General features: G+C 41.0%; 1 protein-coding gene across 1 annotated transcript in view; it reads left to right on the forward strand.

Annotated features, from left to right (window-relative positions):
* The window catches only part of MAP3K2 (mitogen-activated protein kinase kinase kinase 2), an 87,702-nt gene that overhangs the window by 58,860 nt on the left and 4,285 nt on the right, over positions 1-24,557 (forward strand). The window contains exons 7-16 of the mRNA XM_008258427.4: positions 41-128; positions 3,127-3,257; positions 4,097-4,176; positions 7,010-7,077; positions 7,942-8,034; positions 8,686-8,892; positions 15,148-15,296; positions 15,661-15,792; positions 17,421-17,550; positions 23,521-23,698. Coding sequence (XP_008256649.2) covers positions 41-128; positions 3,127-3,257; positions 4,097-4,176; positions 7,010-7,077; positions 7,942-8,034; positions 8,686-8,892; positions 15,148-15,296; positions 15,661-15,792; positions 17,421-17,550; positions 23,521-23,698 — 1,256 coding nt within the window. The remainder of the gene's footprint in view (positions 1-40; positions 129-3,126; positions 3,258-4,096; positions 4,177-7,009; positions 7,078-7,941; positions 8,035-8,685; positions 8,893-15,147; positions 15,297-15,660; positions 15,793-17,420; positions 17,551-23,520; positions 23,699-24,557) is intronic.

Here is a 24,557-nt window from a genome sequence, read left to right on the forward strand (position 1 = left end):
GGGGAAGAATAACATTAAAATTGTCACTTATCCTCTGTAGGCTACTACTGTAGAACCATTAACATCACTAGAAGATTTGGATAACACAGTATTTGGAGCAGAAAGGAAAAAACGACTGTCTGTGATAGGTAAGAAAGCTGGTATCTGAATCATTGAGCACTCTAATTAACCCAGCAGCCATCAGACCAGTAAATTTGTCTTTAACTCATTGGATTGTTGAGAGAACTCTTGTAAAGTACTCTATACTGCTGACTCTGGAAAGCATGACTACTCTTAGTTGTGCATTTCTTTATCTGTTTCTTACCACTTTATAATACCTATATTTTGAAGTAAGTTGCCAGTTCATTTTCATCGCATTAGACAGAGCAAGTTAAATGCCCCAGCTGAATTGACATTTTGAATTCATTTTGAATTAAAATTCTACCAAATACCTTAATCTACTAATAAATGTTCTTGTTGTTTGACTTAAGTGCCAGAGGAAGAAGAAACTGGAAATTATATAGAATCACTAGTTTTTTATTGGCGTTACTTTAAACTTGGAATGGCTTTGATACATACATATGACCATTACTGTTTTTCCTTGATTATTGGTAATTATTACCTTTAATTCTCTTCATAAAGGGAAGCAAGAGGAAATCTTCCTTTGGGGTGGAGGTGTAGGCCAGTGTAAAGATCTGAGGCAAGTGTGGATTGATAGATCCATTACTAACAAGAGTGAAGACAAATGGGCCGTCAAGTTAGAAGATAAAGGGGTTTTCATAACCATTTTTCTTCCCTGTCTCCTTTTAGTAATTAAATATATTGATCTTTTATAAATAAGGATTTATGAAAGAATAAAAACAATAGGGCCCAATATCATCTTTGTGGCTATAGTTATTTGTAGAACCTAAATTGACACTGACTCAAAGTTCAGCCTCTAATCATTTTACAGAGAAGTGTAGGTGATTTCTTTTATGTGCTTCCCTTGATATGTACCTTGCTGTTTTTCTGCCTGTCTCACTAATGAATGCTGGCATTCATTTAAAATGACCCCTTTATATAAGGCTAAAGCCCTTTTGCCTTAAATTTGACTTGGGCTGACATTTGCCTATCATTTTAGACATTACTTAGTACATCTGAGTCCTATATTGGAGTGTCTGTGTTTGATGCCCAGTTCCAGGTTGGTGATTCCAGCTCCCCACCAATGCAGACCATGGAAGGTGGTGGTGATGGCTCAAGCAATTCAATTCCTGCTGCCTACATTGGAGAACTGAATTGAGTTCCTGGCTCCTGGTTTGAGTCTTTATAGGCATTTGGGGAGTGAATTAGCAGGTGGCAGCTCTGTCTGTCTACCTGCTTTTTGAATGAAAAAAATTTTTTAGAGATTTACTTATTTATTTGAGAGGCAGAGTTACAGGCAGAGAGAGGGAGAGACAGAGAGAAAGGTCTTCAAACTGCTGGTTCAGTCCCCAAATTGCAGCAACAACCAGAGTTGGGCTGATCCAAAGCCAGGAACCAGGAGCTTCCTTTGAGTCTCTCACATGGGTGGGGGGGCCCAAGCACTTGGGCTATCTTCCACTGCTTTCCCAGGCCATTAGTAGAGAGCTGGGCTAGAAGTGGAGCAGCCAGGACTTGAACCATTGCCTATATGGGATACTGGTGCCACAGGTGGAGGCTTAACCTACTATGCCACAGCGCTGGCCCCTCGAATAAAATTTTTTTTTAAAGATGTGTGTACTCATTTGAAAAGCAGAGTTACAGAGATAGAGGGAGACACACACACACACACACACTGCTGCTGGTTCACTCTCCAAATGACCTTGATGACCAGAGCAGGGCTTGGTCCAAGCCAGGAGTCAGGAACTCCTTCTGGATCTCTCACATGTATGTCAAGGACCCAAGTACTTGGGCTGTCTTCTGCTGCTTTCCCAGGGGAAGCTAGATCAGAAGTGGAGCAACTGGAGGTGGGGAGGATGCTGTGGTGTAGTGGGTAAAGCCACCACCTGCAGTGCCACATCCCATATGGGTGCTAGTTCAAGTCCTTGCTGCCCCATTTCTGATCTAGCTCTCTCTTACAGCCTGGGAAAGCAGTAGAAGATGGCCCAAGTGCTTGGGCCCCTGCACCCCATGTGGGAGACTTGGGAGCATCTCCAGGCTCCTGGCCCTCGGATCCACCCAGCTCCAGCCCATTGGGGCCATTTGGGGAGTTAACTAGTGGATGGAAGATCTCTCTCTCTGCCTCTGCCTCTCTCTAACTCTGCCTTTCAAATAAATTAATAACTCTTTTAAAAAAAAGAGCAGCTGGGACATGAACTGGTGTTCATATAGGGTGCTGGTGTTGCAAGCTTAAGCACAACTCTTGCTCATCTATTTTTCTAAACTACTAATAAATTTGAATTCCAGGAATAAGATTTGCCACAGAAAAAGCCTGATTTTTAAGTACCCCAAAATAAAATGCAAGATTGAAAATTATAAATACTCTTACATAGGGCTAAATGACAAAGAAGTAATTTCACTTCAGATTTCTAAAGATTAAAGAGAGTGAATGGAAAGAATATCACCGAGCCAAATATGCATAGACCATGTTCATTATGAATGATTTTGTGATCACAACACCCATGCACAGAAGAGTTTTATTTTCATGTTTGCAGATGAGGGAAATGGGCTAATGAAGATTGTGTAATTTATGCAAAGACATAGCTGCTGGTAAATAGCCAGAGGTGGGGATGTACACTGGAATACTCCAGAGCCCTTATCCTTTCACTGTATCATAATGCCGCCCATCAGTTAGGTTAACAGCTAGCATGTGCTACGGTACCAGTGGCCTCTGGAAGTTCAGAAGCAGCATATCAAGCATATCTAAAAATGTGCATTATCAGCCCATGATACAGCTGTCAGCACTCAGGAGAACGTACTACCTAATAAATATTAACTGAATATTACAGGGAGTAGGGTGGGAGCTTATGAAGAGCACAGAAACATTTCTAGTTTTACAAACATAAGCATTCTGTTAAGTTTTAACAAACACTGGATTCATTTGCTAAAATTGCTTTTGATGTAGTTCAGAAATACAACCTATTCAGTTAAAACAAAATTTTATTTCCTTGCTGGTATTTATAAAAATGCACGTAATTTTTCTCCTTTGAGGTTCCACTAGTAGAGACAGAAGCTCCCCTCCCCCAGGATACATTCCAGATGAATTACACCAGGTTGCCCGGAACGGGTCATTCACTAGCATCAACAGTGAAGGAGAGTTCATTCCAGAGAGCATGGACCAAGTAAGCAGAAGCTTGATGTTGCTTTCCTTTTTGTTCAGATACATTGTCAGGTGCGGTGTGATTTGGTAGGGAGAGAGAGAGAGAGAGAGAGAGAGTGTGTGTGTGTGTGTGTATGTATGTGTGACCTTTTCTCCAGGCTCACTTCTGCCTTCTTAAAGGAAACTGCCCACTGAAGTGTTCTGTATCAATTAATGTATAAAGAAAGCTGGACTAAGACTGATTTTCTTATATTGCTTATTCACAGAAGAATAAATTAACAAAAGTTTTGTTTTGAAATCCTAGCATTAGCTAACATTGATATTTTTTGACATTTGAAAGAGTAAAACTACAAATTTTATGAAGTAAAAACATTTTTTAAAATACAGGAACATTTCAGTAGATAAAACAGGTATACTTAACATTGCACTGGGTGCTTGCATAGCTACAGTAGTTTACATTTTGTAATGAGGTAGCAGTCGCCTTATTATCCAGATTCCATTTGGGTGGGGCTGTTATTCAGTTTTAAGGAGACAAAAATATGTAATGTGTTTTAAATTTTTATTATTTAGCTAATAGTTTCTAGAGAAAGTGTATTTTCTTTTAAGAAGTTTTGAAGTTGTGGTTTACGTACAAGAGACCTTTTTGGGATGGGATTTCTCTTGGAGGTACTGAAAATGTTCTAAAGCTATGGTGAGGGTGGCACACTCTCAGTATTACAGTATTACTAAAAGCCATTGAAATGTGTACTTTGGATGGATGAGTTTTATGTTATGTAAATTACACCTCAATAGAGCAATTTTAAAAAGGCAGCTTTGGGTTATGTCAGATCAAATCATGGCAGAACTCTATTGTTTTCCTAGATGCTGGATCCATTATCTTTAAGCAGTCCTGAAAATTCTGGCTCAGGAAGTTGTCCATCACTTGATAGTCCTTTGGATGGGTAATTGATAATATTTTTGTTTTTTTTTAATAGTTGTGGATAAATGAATGTACAGTAAGTATGTATTATCAGTAACTTTTGTGCTGTATTTAGATGAATAATTAGCTGATGTGTGTCTACGCTAATGGCAAATGAATTTTTCCCACCTTGGATAAATCCTTTATCCTTAAGGAATTCAGTATGTTTATTATTTTTTCTGCTTGCCAAAAGTGTGTTCATTGAAAGTGAATGCACATTTAGAATTTCTATATATTTACCATTATTATTTTAAAATTTTTATAAAGATTTATTTACTTGAAAAGTTCAGTGATGAAGGGACAGAAAGAGACCTTCCTTCTGACTTATTCCCCAAATGGCTGCAGTGGCCAAGACTGGGCCAGGCTGAAGCCAGGAGTCTGGAACGCTGTCAAGGTCTCCACATGGATGGCAGAGACCCAAGTGCTTTCTCAGGCACATTAGCAGGGAGCTGGATCAGAAGTGAAGCAGCCAGGATGCAAATCAGCGCTCTGGAATGGGATGCTGGTGTCACAGTGCCACCACACTGGCCCCTACATTTAAAACTGTGTGTGTGAAACTGCTGTCAGAGTTTTCATAAGTATGTTTGAATTTGGAAATTTCTTGAGTGCTACCTATTCATGATTACTTTCATTCTGATACCAGACTCAAAATAACTTACATTCTTGGTCATTGTGGCCTAGTGTGTTGCTTGTCATTTCAAGTATTTAAAAACTTTTTTTGTGAAATAGCTGTTGAGGAATATGAGGGGGATCAAGTTGTGGCTGTGAATTGTTTATTAGAAGTGCTCCCTCTCCTGGTCTGAGAAGGACAGTGTTCATGGTAGTCACTTTGTAACACATGGGTGAATATTAAAATCTTTTCTTGTTTAATCTCCTTTTTTTTTTTTTTTTTTTTTTTTTTTTTTGACAGGCAGAGTGGACAGTGAGAGAGAGAGACAGAGAGAGAAAGGTCTTCCTTTGCCGTTGGTTCACCCTCCAATGGCTGCCGCTGCAGCCGGCGCACCGCGCTGATCCTGGCAGGAGCCAGGAGCCAGGTGCTTTTTCCTGGTCTCCCATGGGGTGCAGGGCCCAAGCACCTGGGCCATCCTCCACTGCACTCCCTGGCCATAGCAGAGAGCTGGCCTGGAAGAGGGGCAACCGGGACAGAATCCGGCGCCCCAACCGGGACTAGAACCCGGTGTGCCGGCGCCGCAAGGTGGAGGATTAGCCTATTGAGCCGCAGCGCCGGCTTTGTTTAATCTCCTTTGAGATTGTTGTGTGACAGCAGATTCTGTAAAGATTACATATTTTGTGGTAATGTCCACTTAAGTTTTTCTTATCCATATATATGCAGCCTCTGTCTGTGTCAAATACCTCAAGGTAGACATTTAAGAAATCAAAGGTGGTAATAAGAAAATTACATGTTGAGTACTTAATATTTGCAAGGCGTTTTCCTTAACATTTCACCTGTTTACCTATGATGACTTAGAACTTATGTCCTTTTTATAGATGTGGAACAACCTCAGGTTGATTTGCCAAGGTTACACAGTTAAGTGGCAGAGCTTAAATTGAAACACAGATATTTTTAAGCACCAGTGAATGCGAAATACATAATTTTTACCATTATATTCTACAAGTTAATTTTAAAAGCCAGGGTTTTTTTTTTCCCCCTACATGCACCAAATAAGTATTTAAAAAATTTATCTTTATTTAGGTATGTTAACATTTCTGAATGAGCTCCTTTGTTTGCACATATTCTGAGGATATAAGATAAATAACTCCTACCAAATGTGTGGGATTTTTCTTCACAAACTAAGCAAGGAATCAGTTATAGTGGGCACCAGCCAGGTGTCTTCTAATTCAGTTTAATTCTGACTGGAGACAGTGTCAGATCCTACAGGTTGAAGTATCAGTCTTTAAGAATGACTCCTGCCATGCCAGTTTTAAGCCCCAGGCTGTTTTACCTCTACATCTAGCTGAGCAACTATAATTTTCAGTTCCCACAACATCTCCTCGGGTTCCATTAGCTTGCTACATAGAGCAGCTCACAGAACTGAGGGAAAGAAATTAGCAGAGGGAGAGAAATATAGGACCAGGTGTGGGGAAAGGCGTGGGGAGCCTCCAGACCCTCTCAGGACACAGCATTCTTTAGGAACCTCCATGTGTTCACCTACAGGAAGCTCTCCAAAACCTGTCCTTTTGGGTTTCATGGAGACTACATTTCATGGGCAGAATTGAATACATCATTGGTTATTGGTGATCAACTTTTTTTTTTTTAATAGGTAAAGTTACAATTATTTATTTTCATCTACTTGAAAGTAAGAATGACAGAGAAGATACTCTATATCCTAGTTCACCCACAAAAACCAGGGCTGGGCCAGGCAGGAGCCAGCAACCTGGAACTTGACATCAGGTGCTGTCATCTACATTCCAGGATCATTAGCAAGGGGCTGGATCACTAGCAGCAGAGTTGGGGCTTGCACTGGCACTCTGATGCGCGGGATATGGTCATCCCAAGGAATTGCTTAATCTACTACTCCATAGAACCCAGCTGACATTCAACTTTTTTGCTTTGGCCCTATCCATGAAAGTTGTGGATGGAAATGGAAGTTCCAAACCCTGTATTGGTCTTTTCCATGACCAGCCCCTATCTTAAATCTACTAAGGGGCAGGGAGCAGTTAGCTTATTAGCATATAAGACACTTATCACTTTAAAGATTACAAAGATGTTAGGTACTATATGCCTAGAAATAAAGACCAGATATACTGTTTAAAGATTTTAAAATATCCTGTTTATATACTTTCTCATAACTTAATGTGACATTTTCTGTTTTTAGAGAGAGCTATCCAAAGTCACGAATGCCTAGGGCACAGAGCTATCCAGATAATCATCAGGAATTTTCAGGTTAGACTATATAAATTATAATTGTTTGTGTCATTGGGTAATATTTTCGTTGGGAGGAAGAGGGGAAATGTTCGAAAAATCAAAGATTTAAAAAAAATTTTTCATTTTATTTATTAAAAAACTTGAAAGGCAGAGAGCCAGAGAGAGAGAGGCAGATCTCCCATCTGCTGGTTCCTTCCCCAGAAGCCTAAAACAGCAACCAGGCCAAAATGGGGAGCCTGGACCTGAATCTGGGTGTTTCACAGGAGTAGCAGGAACCCAAGTACTTGAGCTATCACCTGCTACCTCCCAGGGTACACATTACAAGGAAGCTGGAATTGAAATCAGAGCCAGGGCTTGAACCTAGTCATTCTGATATAGAATGCAGATGTCTCAAGCCACAACTTAACCACTGTACCAAATGTGTATCCCCTAAATCAAAAGCATTTTTTTTTTAAAGGCTTGGCAAACTGCTTCTCAGGGAGGCAGTTATTTCCTTTCTTACGTATTTTTTGAAATAAATTTTTTGAAAGGCAGAGCGACACAGAAAAAGAGATCTTTCATGTGCTGGTTCACTCCCAAAAGGCCACAATGATCAGGGCTGAGGAACCAGGAACTGCATCCAGGTCTCCCACATGGGTGGCAGGGATCTAAATAGTTGGGCCATCTTCGGCTACCTTCACAGGCATATTTAGCAGGGAGCTGGATTGGAAATGGAGCAGCTAGGACTCTAACTGGTGTTCCGATATGAGATCCAGCATCGCAGGCTGTAACTTAACCTACTGCACCATAGTGCTAGTTCTTCAGAAACTTTTAAATATGATTTTCATCACTAAAAATATTTGACTTTTATACAACATAAAACTTTCTTATCTGTCATAACAGATTATGATAACCCTATCTTTGAGAAATTTGGAAAAGGAGGAACATATCCAAGAAGGTATCATATTTCATATCACCACCAAGAGTATAATGATGGTAAGTTATTGACAATTAGACTTTAAGAACACTTTGTTAAAAATATCAAAAATAATAAAATAAATGAAAAAATTTAAAGTCCTGTATTTGTGTAATACTGTTAGACATAAATTGGTTTCAGAATCACTTAGTATCCTGGTTAAAAGACACTTTTTATTTTTTTTTTGAGAAAATTGGTCTTTAAATAAAACCATGATAGTATTTTAGCTTTATGTCAACTTAACGTACTTCTCTTTCTCTTAAAAGGAGAAATTTAAAAATTATTTTATTCAGAAAATTACTTCTTGAAGATGAAATTTATACTCACATTGCCCCTTAAAGACAGAAGTACTACCTATAAACTTTTGCAGTGTTTGTTTTATATTTTAAAATTATTGGAAATGAGAATAACATATTTTTCTCCTTTTTATCCAAAAATGTGAGAGTCCTATTTTGTTATTTTTATATGTGTACATTTCACCCTAAGTGATTGTTTGAGTTGGAATAAATTTCTGTTAATCCCCCGTACTCATCCCTGCCTCCTGCAAACTGCTGTTTCAGTTTCATAGCCTAGTCATAGAACAAAAGTTCCCTACATTACAAATTTAAATATTTTAATAGTACAGGATATTGATAAAAGGTATAAAATATTTCTTGTTTTTCATTTTGTAGGTCGTAAAACTTTTCCAAGAGCCAGAAGGACCCAGGGGACCAGCTTTCGGTCTCCTGTGAGTTTCAGTCCTACTGATCACTCCTTAAGTACCAGTAGTGGAAGCAGTATCTTTACCCCGGAGTATGATGATAGTCGAATAAGAAGAAGGGGAAGTGATATAGAGAATCCTACCTTGACTGTGATGGACATCAGCCCACCCAGCCGTTGTAAGTAATAGAAATTGGCATATTTTAGCAGAATTTTCACCAAAATTTGTAGTATTAAGAGGAGTAAATACCAAGCAAACTTTGAGACAGACTCCTCAAAAAGAGGTAATGATGTTTGTAAAGGTGGTTGGAATATGAGCTATAAGCATAGCTTTCCTGCTAATTACTTGAGATAATTATGCCTTTTTTTTTTTTTTTTTAAAGAATTTATTTATTTGCGAGGTAGAGTTACAGATAGTGAGAGGGAGAGACAGAAAGGTCTTCCATCTTCTGGTTCACTCCCCAAATGTCTGCAATGGCCAGAGCTGTGCTGATCCAAAGCCAGGAGCCAGGTGCTGCTTCCTGGTCTCCCATGCTGGTGCAGGGGCCCAGGGACTTGGGCCATTCTCTACTGCCTTCCCAGGCCACAGCAGAGAGATGGATTGGAAGAGGAGCAGCCAGGAGTAGAACTGGCACCCATATGGGATGCTGGTGCCGTAGGTGGAGGATTAACCTACTGCACCCAGCTAGTCATTTTTTCATCCACTCATTCCATATATCCTTGTTGAGTGACTCCTACTGAAATTTCAGCATGACCTCATAAGACATAGTATAATGGGGAGAATGATATATGGAGAAATAATTATAGTCTATAGCATAATAACTAGGTCATAAGTGTGGGTAGAAATTCATCAGTTAAGGAGATGAAGTGTGTGAGAAACTATGCCATAGTCTGAAAATGGGGAGCAGTTCATTTGTAGGAACATGAATGGGGATATCTTCCTTGAAATAGTGGTAATAGGATTATAATGGTCACTAAGGCCAGACTGAGTATTTGTGCTTTACAAGAGTACTTCAGAAAGTTCATGGAAAATGAAATTAGAAGTTAAGTATATTTTGGTGCAAAAAATTTTGTGATCCCTACAGTTTCCTCAGATTTTTTTGAAAACCCACCATATGTAAGCAATACATGTAAAGCAGGGCTTGGGAACCTTTGGCCCACAGCCATAATAAGGCCCTGGAAATCAGGTGATCTGGCCCTGCCATAGCAACCACAAGTGGGACTCAAAATTCACTGAACCTGTAGCAGGCTAATTTTTAGGTTGATAGTTTCATATGGCCCACGAATGATGTTATAAATATCCAAATGGCCCTTGGCGGAAAAAAGGTTCCCCACCCTTGAAGATTCATGCAGCAGTATTTGCATATTCTGTATTCCTTCCTTTTGTGCTAGTGTTGTAATACCTTCTACATCCATGACCCCACGTTGCGTTTCTATGCTATTTGCTTTAAACAGCTATCTTTTTTTTTTAAAGATTTATTTATTTATTTGAAAGTCAGTTACACAGAGAGAAGGAGAAGCAGAGAGAGAGAGAGAGAGGTCTTCTGTCCGCTGGTTCACTCCCCAATTGGCCACAATGGCCGGAGCTGCGCGGATCCAAAGCTAGGAGCCAGGAGCTTCTTCCAGGTCTCCCACGCCGCTACAGGGGCCACTTTCCCAGGCCATAGCAGAGAGCTGGATCGGAAATGGAGCAGCCAGGACTAGAACCACTGCCCATATGGGATGCCAGCACTGCAGGTGGCAGCTTTACCCGCTATGCCACAGCACTGGCCCCAGACAGCTATCTTTTAAAGTGATGAAAAAATAGCAGAGTAATATCTTTGTACTTTTATTTTTTTATTTATTTACTTGAGAGACAGAGTTACAAAGAGGCAGATACTTCCCATCCGCTGGCTCACTCCCCAAATGGCCACGACTAGGACTGAGCCAGGTTGAAGCCAACAGCAAGGAGCTTACTCTGGATCTTCTATGTGGGATCAGGGGCCCAAATATTCAGGCCATATTCTGCTGCTTTCCCAGACATACCAGCAGGGAGCTGGATTGGAAATGGAGCAGCCAGGACTTGAACCATCACTACAGGTGACAGCTTTACCTGCTACCCCACAGCTCTGGCCCTTGTACTACTACTTCTTCCTCTTTTTTTTTTTTTAATTTGTTTATTTATTTGAAAGAGTAACAATGAGAGAGGTAGAGAGACAGAGAAATCTTCCATCTTCTGGTTTACTTCCCAAAAGGCTGCAATGATCAGGAGTAGGCTGGGCCAGAGCCAGGGTGTAGGGGCCCAGGGACTTGAGCCATCCTCAGCTGCTTTCCCAGATGCATTAGCAGGGAGCTGGATCAGAAATGGTGCATCCAGGACTCGAATCAGTGCCTATAGGGGATGCTGGTGCTGCACGCCGTGGCTTTAACCTGCTGCACCACAGTGCTGGCCCCTTTGTACTGCTTTTATATACACCTTCAGTTTATCCTTTTCTGTGTGATCCAACATCTAATCAGATATCAAATTCCTTCTGCTTGAGAATTGCATTTAACCTTTCTTATAATACAAATCTGGTAATAAATTCTTTCTCATCTTTTGTTCTTTCAGTTACTTATTTTCCCTTCATTTTTGAAAGGCATATTTTATCTAGGTATAGAATTCCAGTCATAGGTTTTTTTTTTTTTCTTTCAGCACTTTAAAGCTCCATTTTCATCCATTCTTTCCACTTATCTTTGTAAAGTGCCTAGTGCTGACATTTTTGGCTTGTATGCTCTCTGAGGAGAAAACTGCTGTAATTCTTATCTTTGTTCTTCTGTATGTAGTTTGCCCCTATTCCTACCCTGGGCAGCTTTCAAAATTTTGTCTTCTGTTTTTCAGCAGTTTGAATGTAAATTGTTTAGATATATTTGTGTGTGGTTCCCAATTTGCATTCTCTAAGTTTTATGAAAGAATTATCAGTCAGTCATTACCGCTTCAAGTATTGCTTTTAGTTCATTCTTCTTCTTTTGTAATGTCAATTATCTGTACAGTAGACTGTTTGATATTGTCTCATACCTCTGTTCCCTTCATATACCCCCAGTGCACGGGCGCACACGTGTATGTCTGTGTGTATGTCTGTATGTGTATGTGTCTGTTTCAGTTTGGGAATTTCTTTGCATCTATTCTCAGGTTACTGATTCTTTCCTCAACTCTGATGAGTATATTCATGATCCTGTTGAAGGAATTATTTATACTTGTTTTATTACTCCAAGCATTTTCAGTTGACCCTTAACTGTCTCTCAGAAAATATTCATCTGCAGGGCTGGCATTGTGGCACAATAGGCTAAACTGCTGCCTGCAACACTCGAGTCTCATGTAGGTGCAAGTTCGAGTTCCAACTGTTCCACTTCTCATTCAACTTCCTGCCAAAGCACCTGGGAAAGCAGTGTGTAGACCCATACAGGAGACTCAGATGGAGTTCCAGGCTCCCAGCTTTGGCTTGCCCCAACCCTGGTCCTGGTCTTTGCGGACTTTGGGGGAGTAAACCAGAGGATGAGAGATCTTTTTCTGTCTGTAACTCTACCTTTCAAATAAATAAATAAATGAGTCTTTTTTTGGAAAAGTATTTATCTGTTCATGCATATTGTCTGACTTTTCCATTAGAGCATTTAATGTGTTAATCATAGTTGTTTTAAATTTCCTGTCTGAATCTCTTGAGTCTGGTTATGTTGATTATCCTTCCTTTAGATTTTTCTAAATTTATTTTTTGCATCTTATGATTTTACATTGAATGCTAGATGTTATGATAGCATAATAGACTGAGGTAAATAGAATTTATGCCTAGAAATAAGCACAGCTCTTCTGCTAGGCTCTTGTTATGGGGGATTGAGTCACTCTAGTCAGGAATTGAGATGGCTTTGGATTTTGTTGTTGCTATGGTCTCTGGGTAACACTGACATCAAATTCCTCTAGACTTACCCTGGGTACTATTTCTAGAGGGATTTTCTCAGTGGTCTTGCTGCATCTTCAGCTTCTGGCCTTTCTTGTGCATTATCTTGTCAGTGAAGGAGGCTCTGTCTGTGCCCTTGTCTTCCTTCATCAGTATATTGCAGCTATATGTTGGCCCAGGACAGCAGAGGAGAAATGGCAGGGTCTCTTTTTCCTGTCCAGCTTCATTCTTAGGTTCTCTCTTCCTGCTTCTCAGAAGTGAGTTTTCGCATTGCTTCTGCCCATCTTCCAGGGGTACAGGAATTTTTTTTTGATGCCAATAAATACTTTAATGAAAACTGAGGTCCACAACATACATGGCAATAACTGCCCTGGTCTATGCCTTCTGCTCTAGCCCAAGTTTGGGGCTCACCAACTCCATTTAACCCACATTTGGAAAGAAGGTGTCACTCCCCCTCTTCGCGGAGGAACGACACAGGACCCTGCGCTGTTCTTTTGTCTGCTCGGCCCTCCCCGGGTTTGCTGCTGGTTCTTCCCGGGTTGGCTACCGTCCTTTCCACCTCCGTGGAAGGGCGGTTCCCCCTGCCACTTTCCCCACTTCCGCAGGGGAGCGGCACACCGCCAGCCGGCACTCTCGGGGGCTGCTCAGGTGTTCTTTCAGATAGATGTTCCTCGTGCATGTTGTCTCTCTTTTCCTTTATAGTCCTCTTCCACCAATCCCAACTCTGCTACCCACACGCCGAGTACGCTGCTCTCCTCCAATCAGGAGCAGGTCCCACAGTTTATTGGTTGAACTGGAGGCAGTTGCGTAGAAGCTGTTTACTCCTCTCCCAGTGCCATATTGTGGGAGAGCAGATGCATAGAATAAGTCTTAATTCGAGTAACTTAGTCTAGTCTGAGTTGCTCCCCACAGAAGGCAATTTTGAATGTCACCCATCAGTTTACAGGAATTCTAATGGTCAGGGCCATTGGGAATAGGACTCATCTCCAACCCTGGTTCTCCTAACCTTAGTGGGTTTTCAGCTGTAACCTAGAAGTGACATGGCTTGCTGCTCTTCCTCCAGCAGTTTGAGACTTCTGTTTCTTAGGGGAGAAGGGTTTGGGAGGAGTTTGTAGTGTTGCCCATAAGTACACTGTGGAGGTCCACAGAATAGACTTTGAGTAAGTGTAAACTCACCCTTGTGTGTGGAACAGGATCCTAAGGGTTTAGTTTTCTCATAACCTACACTTCTTAAAAATGGAGAGTTATCCTTCTGTACCATATGGGTCTTTCTGTGTTAGCCAGTGCTCACATTTCACCTCTCCTTGGAGATGTCTTCTTTTCCTTGGATTCCTGGCTAGTTGGTTGCCCTGCAGTCTGTTTTCTGATAGATTTGATATAGGTTATAATTTTGTGAATTATATAGACTTTTTTATCATTAGGATGGGAATGATTCTTTTTCCAGCTTTTTGTGTTGCAGGTAGAAGCTGAAAATCTAATTCCAAATACTGCTGCAGTGTAAATAAGAAATAGTGCATCTTGGGGCCCAGGTTGTGGCGCAGTGTGTTAAGCCACCGCCTGCAATACTGGCATTCCATATAGACACTGGTTTGTATCATGGCTACTCCACTTCTGGTCTAACTCTGTGCTAATGTGCCTGGGAAAACAGTGGAAGATGGCCCAAGTGCTTGAGCCCTTGCCACCCATGTGGGAGACCTGGAAGAATCTGTTGGCTGCTGGTTTTAGCCTTGCCCAGCCCTTGCTGTTGCCATTTGGGGAGTGAAGCAGCAGATGGAAGATTTCGATCTCTTTCTCTCTCTGTCTCTCCTCTTCCCACCCTCTCTCTAACTCTGCCTTTCAAATAAATAGATAAATCTTTAGAAATAGTATATCTGAAAATTAGTGCATCTTAGATTGAAAGATGCTATCACATTTATAATCACAAAAAATTATAAATATGCAAGTCATGGGGATATGAAACTTGTGTCAGTTTAGATCCTCAGAAAATCTGACTAAAGAGAAAAAGAGAAAAAAATTTTTTTTTTTTGGAAAGGCAGAGTTAGACAGTGAGAGACAGAGACAGAAAGAAAGGTCTTCCTTTTTCCATTGGTTCATCCCCCAAGTGGCCGCTACGGCCGGCATGTTGCGGCAGGCGAGCTGCGCCAATCCAAAGCCAGGAGCCAGGTGCTTCCTCCTGGTCTCCCATGCGGGTGCAGGGCCCAAGGACCTGGGCCATCCTCCACTGCCCTCCCGGGCCACAGCAGAGAGCTGGACTGGAAGAGGAGCAACTGGGACAGAACCGGCACCCCAACCAGGACTAGAACCTGGGGTGCCAGTGCCGCAGGCTGAGGATTAGCTTAGTGAGCCGCGGTGCTGGCCCAAGAGAAAAATCTTGAAAGGTTATAACCATTATGAATTTGGGTAGTAATGATTTTCCCTCATATCCAAGCACATTTAATAAAGGATTATCAGTGATGCAGTATATTCATTTAGTTCCTATTCATGTGCCAACTGATTACTCCATTTTAAGGAAGTGTTCTTTTTCAGCACCTCGAGCTCCAACTAACTGGAGATTGGGCAAACTGCTTGGCCAAGGAGCCTTTGGCAGGGTCTACCTCTGTTATGATGTTGATACCGGAAGAGAATTGGCTGTTAAGCAAGTTCAATTTGACCCCGAGAGCCCTGAGACCAGCAAGGTAATAATCACTGCACAGACTTTGTCACATTGTAAGATGCATTTTTACTGAAAGAAAATACATAATATACAGAATTTGGGGGTTTTCCTTAATGCAAATTATTTGCAAAACAGATGATAAGGGTAACTTTTATCTACTTTGTACTATGGAATTTTCTTTCTTTATACTTTAGTCATATTCCTAATCTGATTTAATGTTGCTTTAGTATATCATCAAAGACTGTTTAAAGTTTCTGGTTTGAGATCTTAAGTTATTTGTTTCTTGAGTAGTAAATATCTTAAAGTGAAATTGCCTTGATAATTCATGAACTTGGAATTTTTTGCTTTTTAACAGTGTTGTAAAGACAGTGCATTCTGTTTTTTAGGAAGTAAATGCACTTGAATGTGAAATTCAGCTGTTGAAAAACCTGCTGCATGAGCGAATTGTTCAGTATTATGGCTGTTTGAGGGATCCCCAGGAAAAAACACTTTCCATATTTATGGAATATATGCCAGGGGTAAGTTGATATATCTCTTTGAAAATCTGTTAAGTCTTGTTAAGGAAACAAATTAAAAAACCTTGATTGTCAAATGTTAATCCTAGTTAAGGACATTTCAAGAGTTTTAAATTAGAATTGTCTAATATTTTCTGTTCTCTTCATCTATTTCTGAAATTTTAGCTCATTACTGCTAAATTATTCTAAAATAGGTTATAGATATTACAGTAGTTCATCCTCAGATTTTCCTAGGTTTCCAAAAAATGTCCATTATAGCTGATTATCCTAACCAGTTTCCATTCTATACCCACACATTATATTTAGTTAGTTATGTCCCTTAATTCTTTTTTTATCCTGAACAATAAAATTTTACATGATGCAGATTTAGCAAAGAGACTGAAATAGTTTTTCTGTTAATAGCCCCATCTCATAGACTTAAATCGCATCTTCGTGTATTTTGTTTAATGTCTTCCTTTATTTATTTATTTCCTGTAAACTCCGTTAGATGTGAAGTCTAAATTAGATTCAACTTTCATGTTTTTATTTCATCTGTAGACTTCGCGTTGCATCCCATCAGGAGACATGATTTCCTATTGTTGCACTGTAGTGATGCCAAACTTGACTGCTAACTTAGGGTGATTGACATCCTAATTGCCACAATGTAAATTTTTTTCCTGCAGACCTGAAAATAATCTGAGCTACAGTTCATATGGCATATGTTAATATCCACTTCCTTTTCAACCTTCTACCTAATGTTTTAAAACTGATTTATAGTCATTGCTAGAGTCAGTAATTTCATTAGGAGTTACAAATTGTGATTTGTGACCTATCATTCCTTGTATGTTATTCTTCCCAATCTATAGGGTGCATTCTAATTCTGTTAACTTTCAATATGGTTGTTAGTGTCTTTACTCACTTAAAAATACATGCATTCCCATAAAGTAGGATATGTTAAAAAAGGAATTTGAGGAGAGGGCATTCGGCACAGCGGTTAGGTTGCCACTTGGGATGCCTGCATCCTATATTGGAGTGCCTGGTTTGAGTGCTGGCTACTCCACTTATTTTTTTAGATTTATTTATTTATTCGAAAGTCAGAATTACACAGAGAAGGAGAGGCAGAGAGAGAGAGAGAGAGAGAGGTCTTCCACTGGTTCACTCCCCAAGTGGCTGTAACAGCTGGAGCTACGCCGATCCAAAGCCGGGAGCCAGGAGTGTCTTCCAGATCTCCCATGCAGGTGCAGGGCCCAAGGACTTGGGCCATCTTCCACTGCTTTCCCAGGCCATAGCAGAGAGCTGGATTGGAAGTGGAGGAGCCAGGACTTGAACTGGCACCCATATGGGATGCTGGCACAGCAGGCGATAGCTTTACCTGCTACACCACAGCACCAGCCCAGCTACTCCACTTTTGATTCAACTTCCTGTGAATGTGCACTGTAGAAAGCAACAGGTGGCTGACTCAAGTACTTTTCTTTTCCTTGTCTGTCCCTCCATCTCTTCCTATTCACTCCCTTTCCATCTTTCTCTCTGTCTGTCTCTACCTTCCATATGAATAAAATAAATAAATGAAAAAATTATTTAAAATAGAAATTTACTATTGCTTTCCATTTCAAACCACAGCACAGTTTTTATTGTAATTGTTTTTTTCCTAGGGTTCAATTAAGGACCAATTGAAAGCGTATGGAGCTCTTACTGAGAATGTGACAAGGAAATATACCCGTCAAATTTTAGAGGGTGTCCACTATTTGCACAGTAATATGATTGTCCATAGAGACATCAAAGGTAAGAGATGAGGTATTTTTTGTTCTGAGAACACAGTTCTTTGTGAATGTGAATGAAGCAGGTGATATGGTTAATACATTTAACATTTAAATTAATTCATCTATATCTGAAGTACCATAGGAAAACAGTTCTTCTGCTTTCTCATGGACTCTTGACACTGTTCCACTAGTGCAGTGCTGTGGGTACAGATTCCACAAATGGGTAGCTTCACTGGGGAGTTTCAGAGAATCAATGAAGTTGAAAAGACCAAACAAGTGAGACTGGGTTTTCATACATGCTATGCAGGCATTGCAGTAGAGTGATTAGAGTGGGGCTCTGCCATCCCACTGCCTGATTCAAATTCCGATTTTTTTCTGTCACTAACTGTGTGATTGTGGAATAGTAACTTAATCTCTGTATGCCTCAATTCTTCATTCTGAAATGAGAATAATAATAGTTTCCAATTCAGGATTCTTGTAAGAATTAAATGGGTTAATGCATGAAATATTCTTAGGACGGTGCCTGATATCTGGAAAATAACAAAAAGTTAGCTTTGATAATAATATACCTTATGTTGAGATCATATTCAGAGTCATGAAAATGGATGTCATTACCTAGGGAAAGAATAAAGGGAAGGAAAAGAGCTCAAGACTGAGCTTTGTTGAACTCCAACTTGGTTAAACTTTTTAAAAACAAAAATAGCTTTTTTCAGGGATCAGGTAAGTAAGTAAATGCATGAAATGATAAAAAAAATGAGTGTTGGGGATGTAGGAGATTTGAGAGTGCTTAAAACTCTGAACTGCAAAATATATCTCTGTAGGTTTAATTCTGTGAAGGCTTGGTTGTGACCCCAAGTTTAGAAATCACTGTCAATAAAAATAAACAGAGAAACTGTGAGTGTGTATGTGTACAGGAGAGTGCTTCAGAAAAATTCATGGGAAATTAAAAGACAAGTCTACGTTCATTTAAAAAAAATTTTAAGATCCATGGGTAGGTCTTTCATAAAACACATTTTTGACCAACTTTTTGAATACCCCTTGTATTAATGGAGTATGTGTATTATGCATTGGTCTTGCTGGGGGCTCTTAAGAGCTCCCAGGCTTTTGTGGTATGGCCATATTCAGGCCTAGCAGAACATTCCCAAACCAGCTTCTGTGACAGAGTATGCAGAATACTGAGCCAGATGACATGTATAAGGGTGGGTTTACCAGCGAGTGTGAGAGCATCCCCCTGATTTCCCCATTTCAGGCAGAACTCAATTGTTAGGTACAAATCCTGATAGTTTGAAGACGCTTATAGGGAAATTAACTTGATTAGGAACAATCTGTATTCAAGCCAGTTTCTCAGTAGCTCTCATAATAAGGCAAGACCAGGAATGAGGGTGCTTTCCCCAAATGGATCTTTTTCTAACTCTGTCATAGGGATGAACTGCCCTTGTCAAATGAGGATGGAAACAAGCTGGTTTGAAAGCATTGGAAGGCAAATATATTGATAATGGAAAAAAAGTAACTTATAAACTGGGATATCGGGGCTGGATTATGGTGAAGCCACCACTTGTGACACCGGCATCCTATATGGGCTTCACTTCTAGTCCTGGCTGCTCCACTTCTAATCCAGCTCCCTGCTAACACCTGGGAAGGCAGCAGAAGATGGCCCAAGTCCTGAGCCCCTGCACCTATGTGAGGGACCTGGATGAAGCTCCTGGCTTCAGCCTGGCCCAGCCCAGGCCATTGTGGCTATTTGTGGAGTGAGCCAGCAGATGGAAGTCTGGCTCTCCCTCTCTCTCTCTGTAACTCTGCCTTTTAAATAAATAAGTCTTTTTTAAAAAAGATTTATTTATTTATTTAAAAGGCAGAGTTACAGAGAGCATAGGCAGAGACCGACAGAAAGGTCTTCCATCTACTGGTTCACTCCCCAAGTGGCCACAATGGCCAGAGCTGTGCTGATCTGAAGTCAGAAGCCGGGAGCTTCTTCCAGGTCTCCCATGCGGGTGCAGGGATCCAAGAACTTGGGCCATCTTCCACTGCTTTCCCAGGCCATAGCAGAGAGCTGGATTGAAGTGGAACAGCACGCTTATGGGATGCTGGCACTGCAGGCGGTGGCTTTACTCACTATGCCAAAGAGCCAGCCCCAAAATAAATCTTTAACATCAGTAAATAAGCTGGGATATACAGTATGATCAAGTGGAACATAGAAGGAAAATTTTTGTTTGATTAACGGTGGTTATACTGAATGGAAGATGAATGATATGAAAAAAATGAATGGGGCCGGCGCTACGGCTTACTTGGCTAATCTTCCGCTTGTGGTGCCAGCACTCCGGGTTCTAGTCCCAGTTGGGGCTCCAGATTCTGTCCCAGTTGCCCCTCTTCCAGTCCAGCTCTCTGCTGTGGCCCGGGAGTGCAGTGGAGGATGGCCCAAGTCCTTGGGCCCTGCACCCGCATGGGAGACCAGGAGGAAGCACCTGGTGCCTGGTTTCGGATCGGCACAGCGTGCCGGCTGTAGCAGCCATTTGGGGGGTGAACCAATAGAAAAGGAAGACCTTTCTCTCTCACTGTCTAACTCTGCATGTCAAAAAAAAATTAAAAATTAAAAAAAAATTTAAAAATGAATAATTATTTTTTCAACATTTTTACTTTTCTGTATTTCCCACATTTTTATGAATAATTTTTAAATGGTAAGGACAAAAGAAAGGTAGTTGATTGATTTTCAGTTTAAATTCCTGAGTTCATTTTGAAATTTAGGATAAGAATGAATGGATCATTGTTGCTAGGCAACCAGCTCATTATTTTGAAAAAGCTGATTTCAAAAACTCCTCTATTCCATGCATTTTTTTAACCTATACAACTGAAGACCAAATAGTGGATGAAAGAAAACTTACTTTTTTTCTTTAAGACTTTATTTGAGAAGTAGAGTTACAGAGAGAGGTAGAAACAGAGATAGATCTTCCATCCACTGGTTCACACCCCAAATGACTGCAACAACCGGAGCTGAACCAATTTGAAGACAAGAACCAGGAGCTTCTTCTGGGTTGCCTACATGTATGCAGGGACCCAAGCACTTGGACCATCTTTCACTGCTTTCACAGGCCATTAGCAGAGAGCTGACTTGGAAGAGGGGCAGCCAAGACACCAGCCAATGCATACATGGGATGCTGATGCGGCAGGCAGAGGCTTAGCCTACCACAGCACAGAAGTATTTTGACTAACAGAGGAAGAGAAATGATAGAATAGTAACATTTTATAATTACCAGGGAACTAATATATATAGGTGTTGGCCTTAATAACCTCTGATGCTACTAAAATAGTCTAGAATACATTCTTATCCCTTCCTTCCAAAACAGAGCCTGAATTTGATCAAACCTCCAAATTTAGCTATGAAATTATGGTAGTTCACTTTCCAAATGCACAGAAAATCAGGACTGTGTTTGGCCAGAGCCAGGAGCTCAGTCAAGGTCTCTCATGTGGGCAGCAGGGACCCAAGCACTTGAGCTATCAACTGTTGCCTCCCAGGGTGCACATTAGCAGGAAGCCAGAATCGGAAGTGGAGCCAGTACTACTTGAAGCCAAGAGATCAGGATTAACAACAGTGATGTTGACAGTGTGTGCCCTTAACATCATGGGGTGAGAATGGCAGTTTCCCTCTGAGCTTCTTTCCCAAAACTTATATCCCTAAGTTTAATCATGAATTTAAACATGAGAAAATTAGAGCCAGCACTGTGGTGTTGCGGGTTAAAAGCCCAGGCCTGCGGCACTGGCATCCCATTTGGGCTCCAGGTCAAGTCTTGGCTGCTCTACTTTTGATCCATCTTCTGCTAATGTGCCTGGGAAAAATGGTGAAGGATGGCCCAAGTGTTTGGCCCCTGCCACCCACGTTGGAGACCCAGAAGAAGCTCTTGGCTTAGGATTGGCTCAGTTCCAGCTGTTGCAGTCATTTGGAACAGATGGAAGACCTATCTCTGTCTCTACCTCTCTGTAAATCTTTCAAATAAATAAAATGAATCTTTAAAAAATAAATAAGTGAATCTTTTTTTTTTTTTAAGATTTTATTTATTTTACTTGAAAGTCAGAGTTACAGAGAGAGAAGGAGAGGCAGAGAGAGAGAGAGGTCTTCCATCCGATGGTTCACTCTCCAGATGGCCACAACGGCTGGAGCTATGCCGATCTGAAGCCAGGAGCCAGGAGCTTCTTCCGGGTCTCCCACGCTGGTGCAGGGGCCCAAGGACTTGGGCCATCTTCTACTGCTTTCCCAGGCCATAGCAGAGAGCTAGATTGGAAGTGGAGCAGCTGGGTCTCGAACCAGTGCCCATATGGGATGCCAACGCTTCAGGCCAGGGTGTTAACCGGCTGCGGCACAGTGCCAGCCCCAATAAGTGAATCTTAAAAAAAATGACACAAATCCTAATTCTGCAGGAACCTAACCAATATTCCTAAGAAGTGTCAGTCATCAAAAACAAGGAAATCTGAGAAACAACCACTTCCCAAGAAGAAGTTAAGGAGACACCATAACTAAATGCAGTGTGGGATCCTGGATGGGATCCTTGGACAGAAAAAGTACATTAGAGGGAAAACTGAGGAAATCTGAGCAAGTATGGCTTGAGTTAGTGCCAGTATATCAATATTCATTAGTTATGACAAATATACTATACTAATGTGAGATAATACCAGGGTATGTGGAAACTCTGTACTGTCTTTGCAGTAATTCTATAAACCTAAAGCTGTATAACATTTAAAAACTTTTTTTAAAAAATAAATGAAATTTAGGGTCTGGTATTGTAGCATAGCAGGTAAAGCATCCATCTGTGATGCCAACATCCCATATATATGGTGCGAGTTCAAAACCTGGATGCTCCACTTCTGATCCAGCTCCCTGCTAATGCATCTGGGAAAGCAGCAGAGGAATGGCCCAAGTGCTTGGGTCCCTGCACTCAGGTGGTAGACCCCAAAGAAGCTCCTGGTTCCTGTCTTTGGCCTGGCCCAGTCTGGCAGTTGTGGCCATTTGAGGAGTGAACCAGCAGATGGAAGCTATCTCCCTCTCTCTCTCTCCAACTCTTTCCTCCTCTCTCTGTGACTCTGCCTTTCAAATAAATAAAAAGTAAAAATCTCAAAAAAAAAAAAGGCATCTAAAAACAGATGGAAAACTCAAAGCTTGCTTATAAGACATTTAAATTATTAAAACCTATTATTAAGAAAAAGTTTAAAATACAATATTTATGTAGTAGCAGAGGGGGAAACAGTGCTAGAAGTTTTTGGCTAGGAAGGTTCCACAGGAAGACCCTGTAGGGAGAAGCTGACTTCTCAAGGAAATAAGCTTTGGCCATGGGCTGCTTGCTCTATGACAGACAAACTGAGAACCAAGATCTTACAGTGACTTTTTTTTTCTTTGTAAAGATTTATTTATTTATTTGAAGGGCAGTTAGAGAGAAAGATCTTCTATCTACTGGTTCCCTCTAGAAATGGCCACAAAGTACCAGGGCTAGGCCAGGCCAAAGCCAGGAGCCAGGAGCTTCTTCTTGGTTTCCCATGTAGGTGCAGGGGGCTAAGCACTTGGGCCATCCTCTGCTGCTTTCCCAGGCACATTAGCAGGGAGCTGGATTGGAAGTAGAGCAGCTGGCACTTGAACCAGCACCCCTGTGGAATGCTGGGTGTTACAGGTAGCGGCTTTACCCACTATGCCACAGGGCTGGCCCCCTTTTATGATTCTTGCTCCTTCATCTTTCTTTTCATGTTCCTCTCATCTCCTGCCCTCACTAGTCCTTTTTAGTTTGAGATCTCTCTTAGATCCTGAAGCACATGCAGCTGTTTAAAAATTCTGTGTTTATGCAACAAATAGCTGGTGTTGTACCAGGTACTACTACTGATCAGGAGATAAAAGTTGTCTAATTTTGGAGACAGACTGAAGAGTTCAGTAACTGGTTCTCTGCCATTATTCTTTTGTACTATATTCCAGACTGCCAGTAAAATTAATGAAATGAAGATATTTCTTGATTTTTAGGTGCAAATATCCTGCGAGATTCAACAGGCAATGTCAAACTGGGAGATTTTGGGGCCAGCAAACGGCTTCAAACCATCTGTCTGTCGGGGACAGGAATGAAGTCTGTCACAGGCACACCATACTGGATGAGCCCTGAAGTAATCAGTGGAGAAGGCTATGGTAGAAAAGCAGATATCTGGTAGGTTTTGAGGTTTGTGAGACTTGCCTGGACTTTATGGACTTCTTAAATGTTCCCACTCAGGGTTGAAATTATTGAGCTGGATTTAAATGATCTCTTAAAAAAGATTTATTTATTTGTATTTATTTGAAAGGCAGAGGGAAACATGAGTGAGTGGGAGATCTTTCCTCTGATAGGTCACTCCCAAATGCCCTCATCAGCTGGGACTAGGCCAGACCGAAGCCAGGAGTCAAGAACTGCTGGGTCACTCTGATGTGGGCCACCTGCTGCCTTCCCACACGATAACAGGAAGCTGCATTAGAAGCAGATGGAAGAGTCAATCCCAGGCACTGTGACTGGGATGCCATTGTCTGATTTGGCAGCTTAACCCATTGTGCCACAACACCTGCTACAAAATTCTCTTTTGTACTTCTGAAATACAATGCAACAATTGTAAGGATTAATACTATTTTAATTATACCTCATTGAGGCTTATAATTGACAGTATATTTAGAGCTTTCATTCTTTAAGGATATTGTATGAAGCAAATCTCAGCATTAGAAAGCTGTCTTACTTGATTTCCCTGAAGATCTTTGAAAGTAATTAGTCTGTTATTAATGTCATAATAATTCACTTAATCTTTAATTGCTTGATAATTTTAAGTTAGAACACAAAGTGGTCATTGGCAACTTCTCACCCAGCAAAGATTTTTTTTTTTTTTTTTTGACAGGCAGAGTGGACAGTGAGAGAGAGAGACAGAGAGAGAAAGGTCTTCCTTTGCCGTTGGTTCACCCTCCAATGGCCGCCGCTGCAGCCGGTGCACTGCGCTGATCCGATGGCAGGAGCCAGGAGCCAGGTGCTTTTCCTGGTCTCCCATGGG

Source organism: Oryctolagus cuniculus, chromosome 3, assembly GCF_964237555.1.
Source record: "Oryctolagus cuniculus chromosome 3, mOryCun1.1, whole genome shotgun sequence".
NCBI classification, from domain to species: Eukaryota; Metazoa; Chordata; class Mammalia; order Lagomorpha; family Leporidae; genus Oryctolagus; species Oryctolagus cuniculus.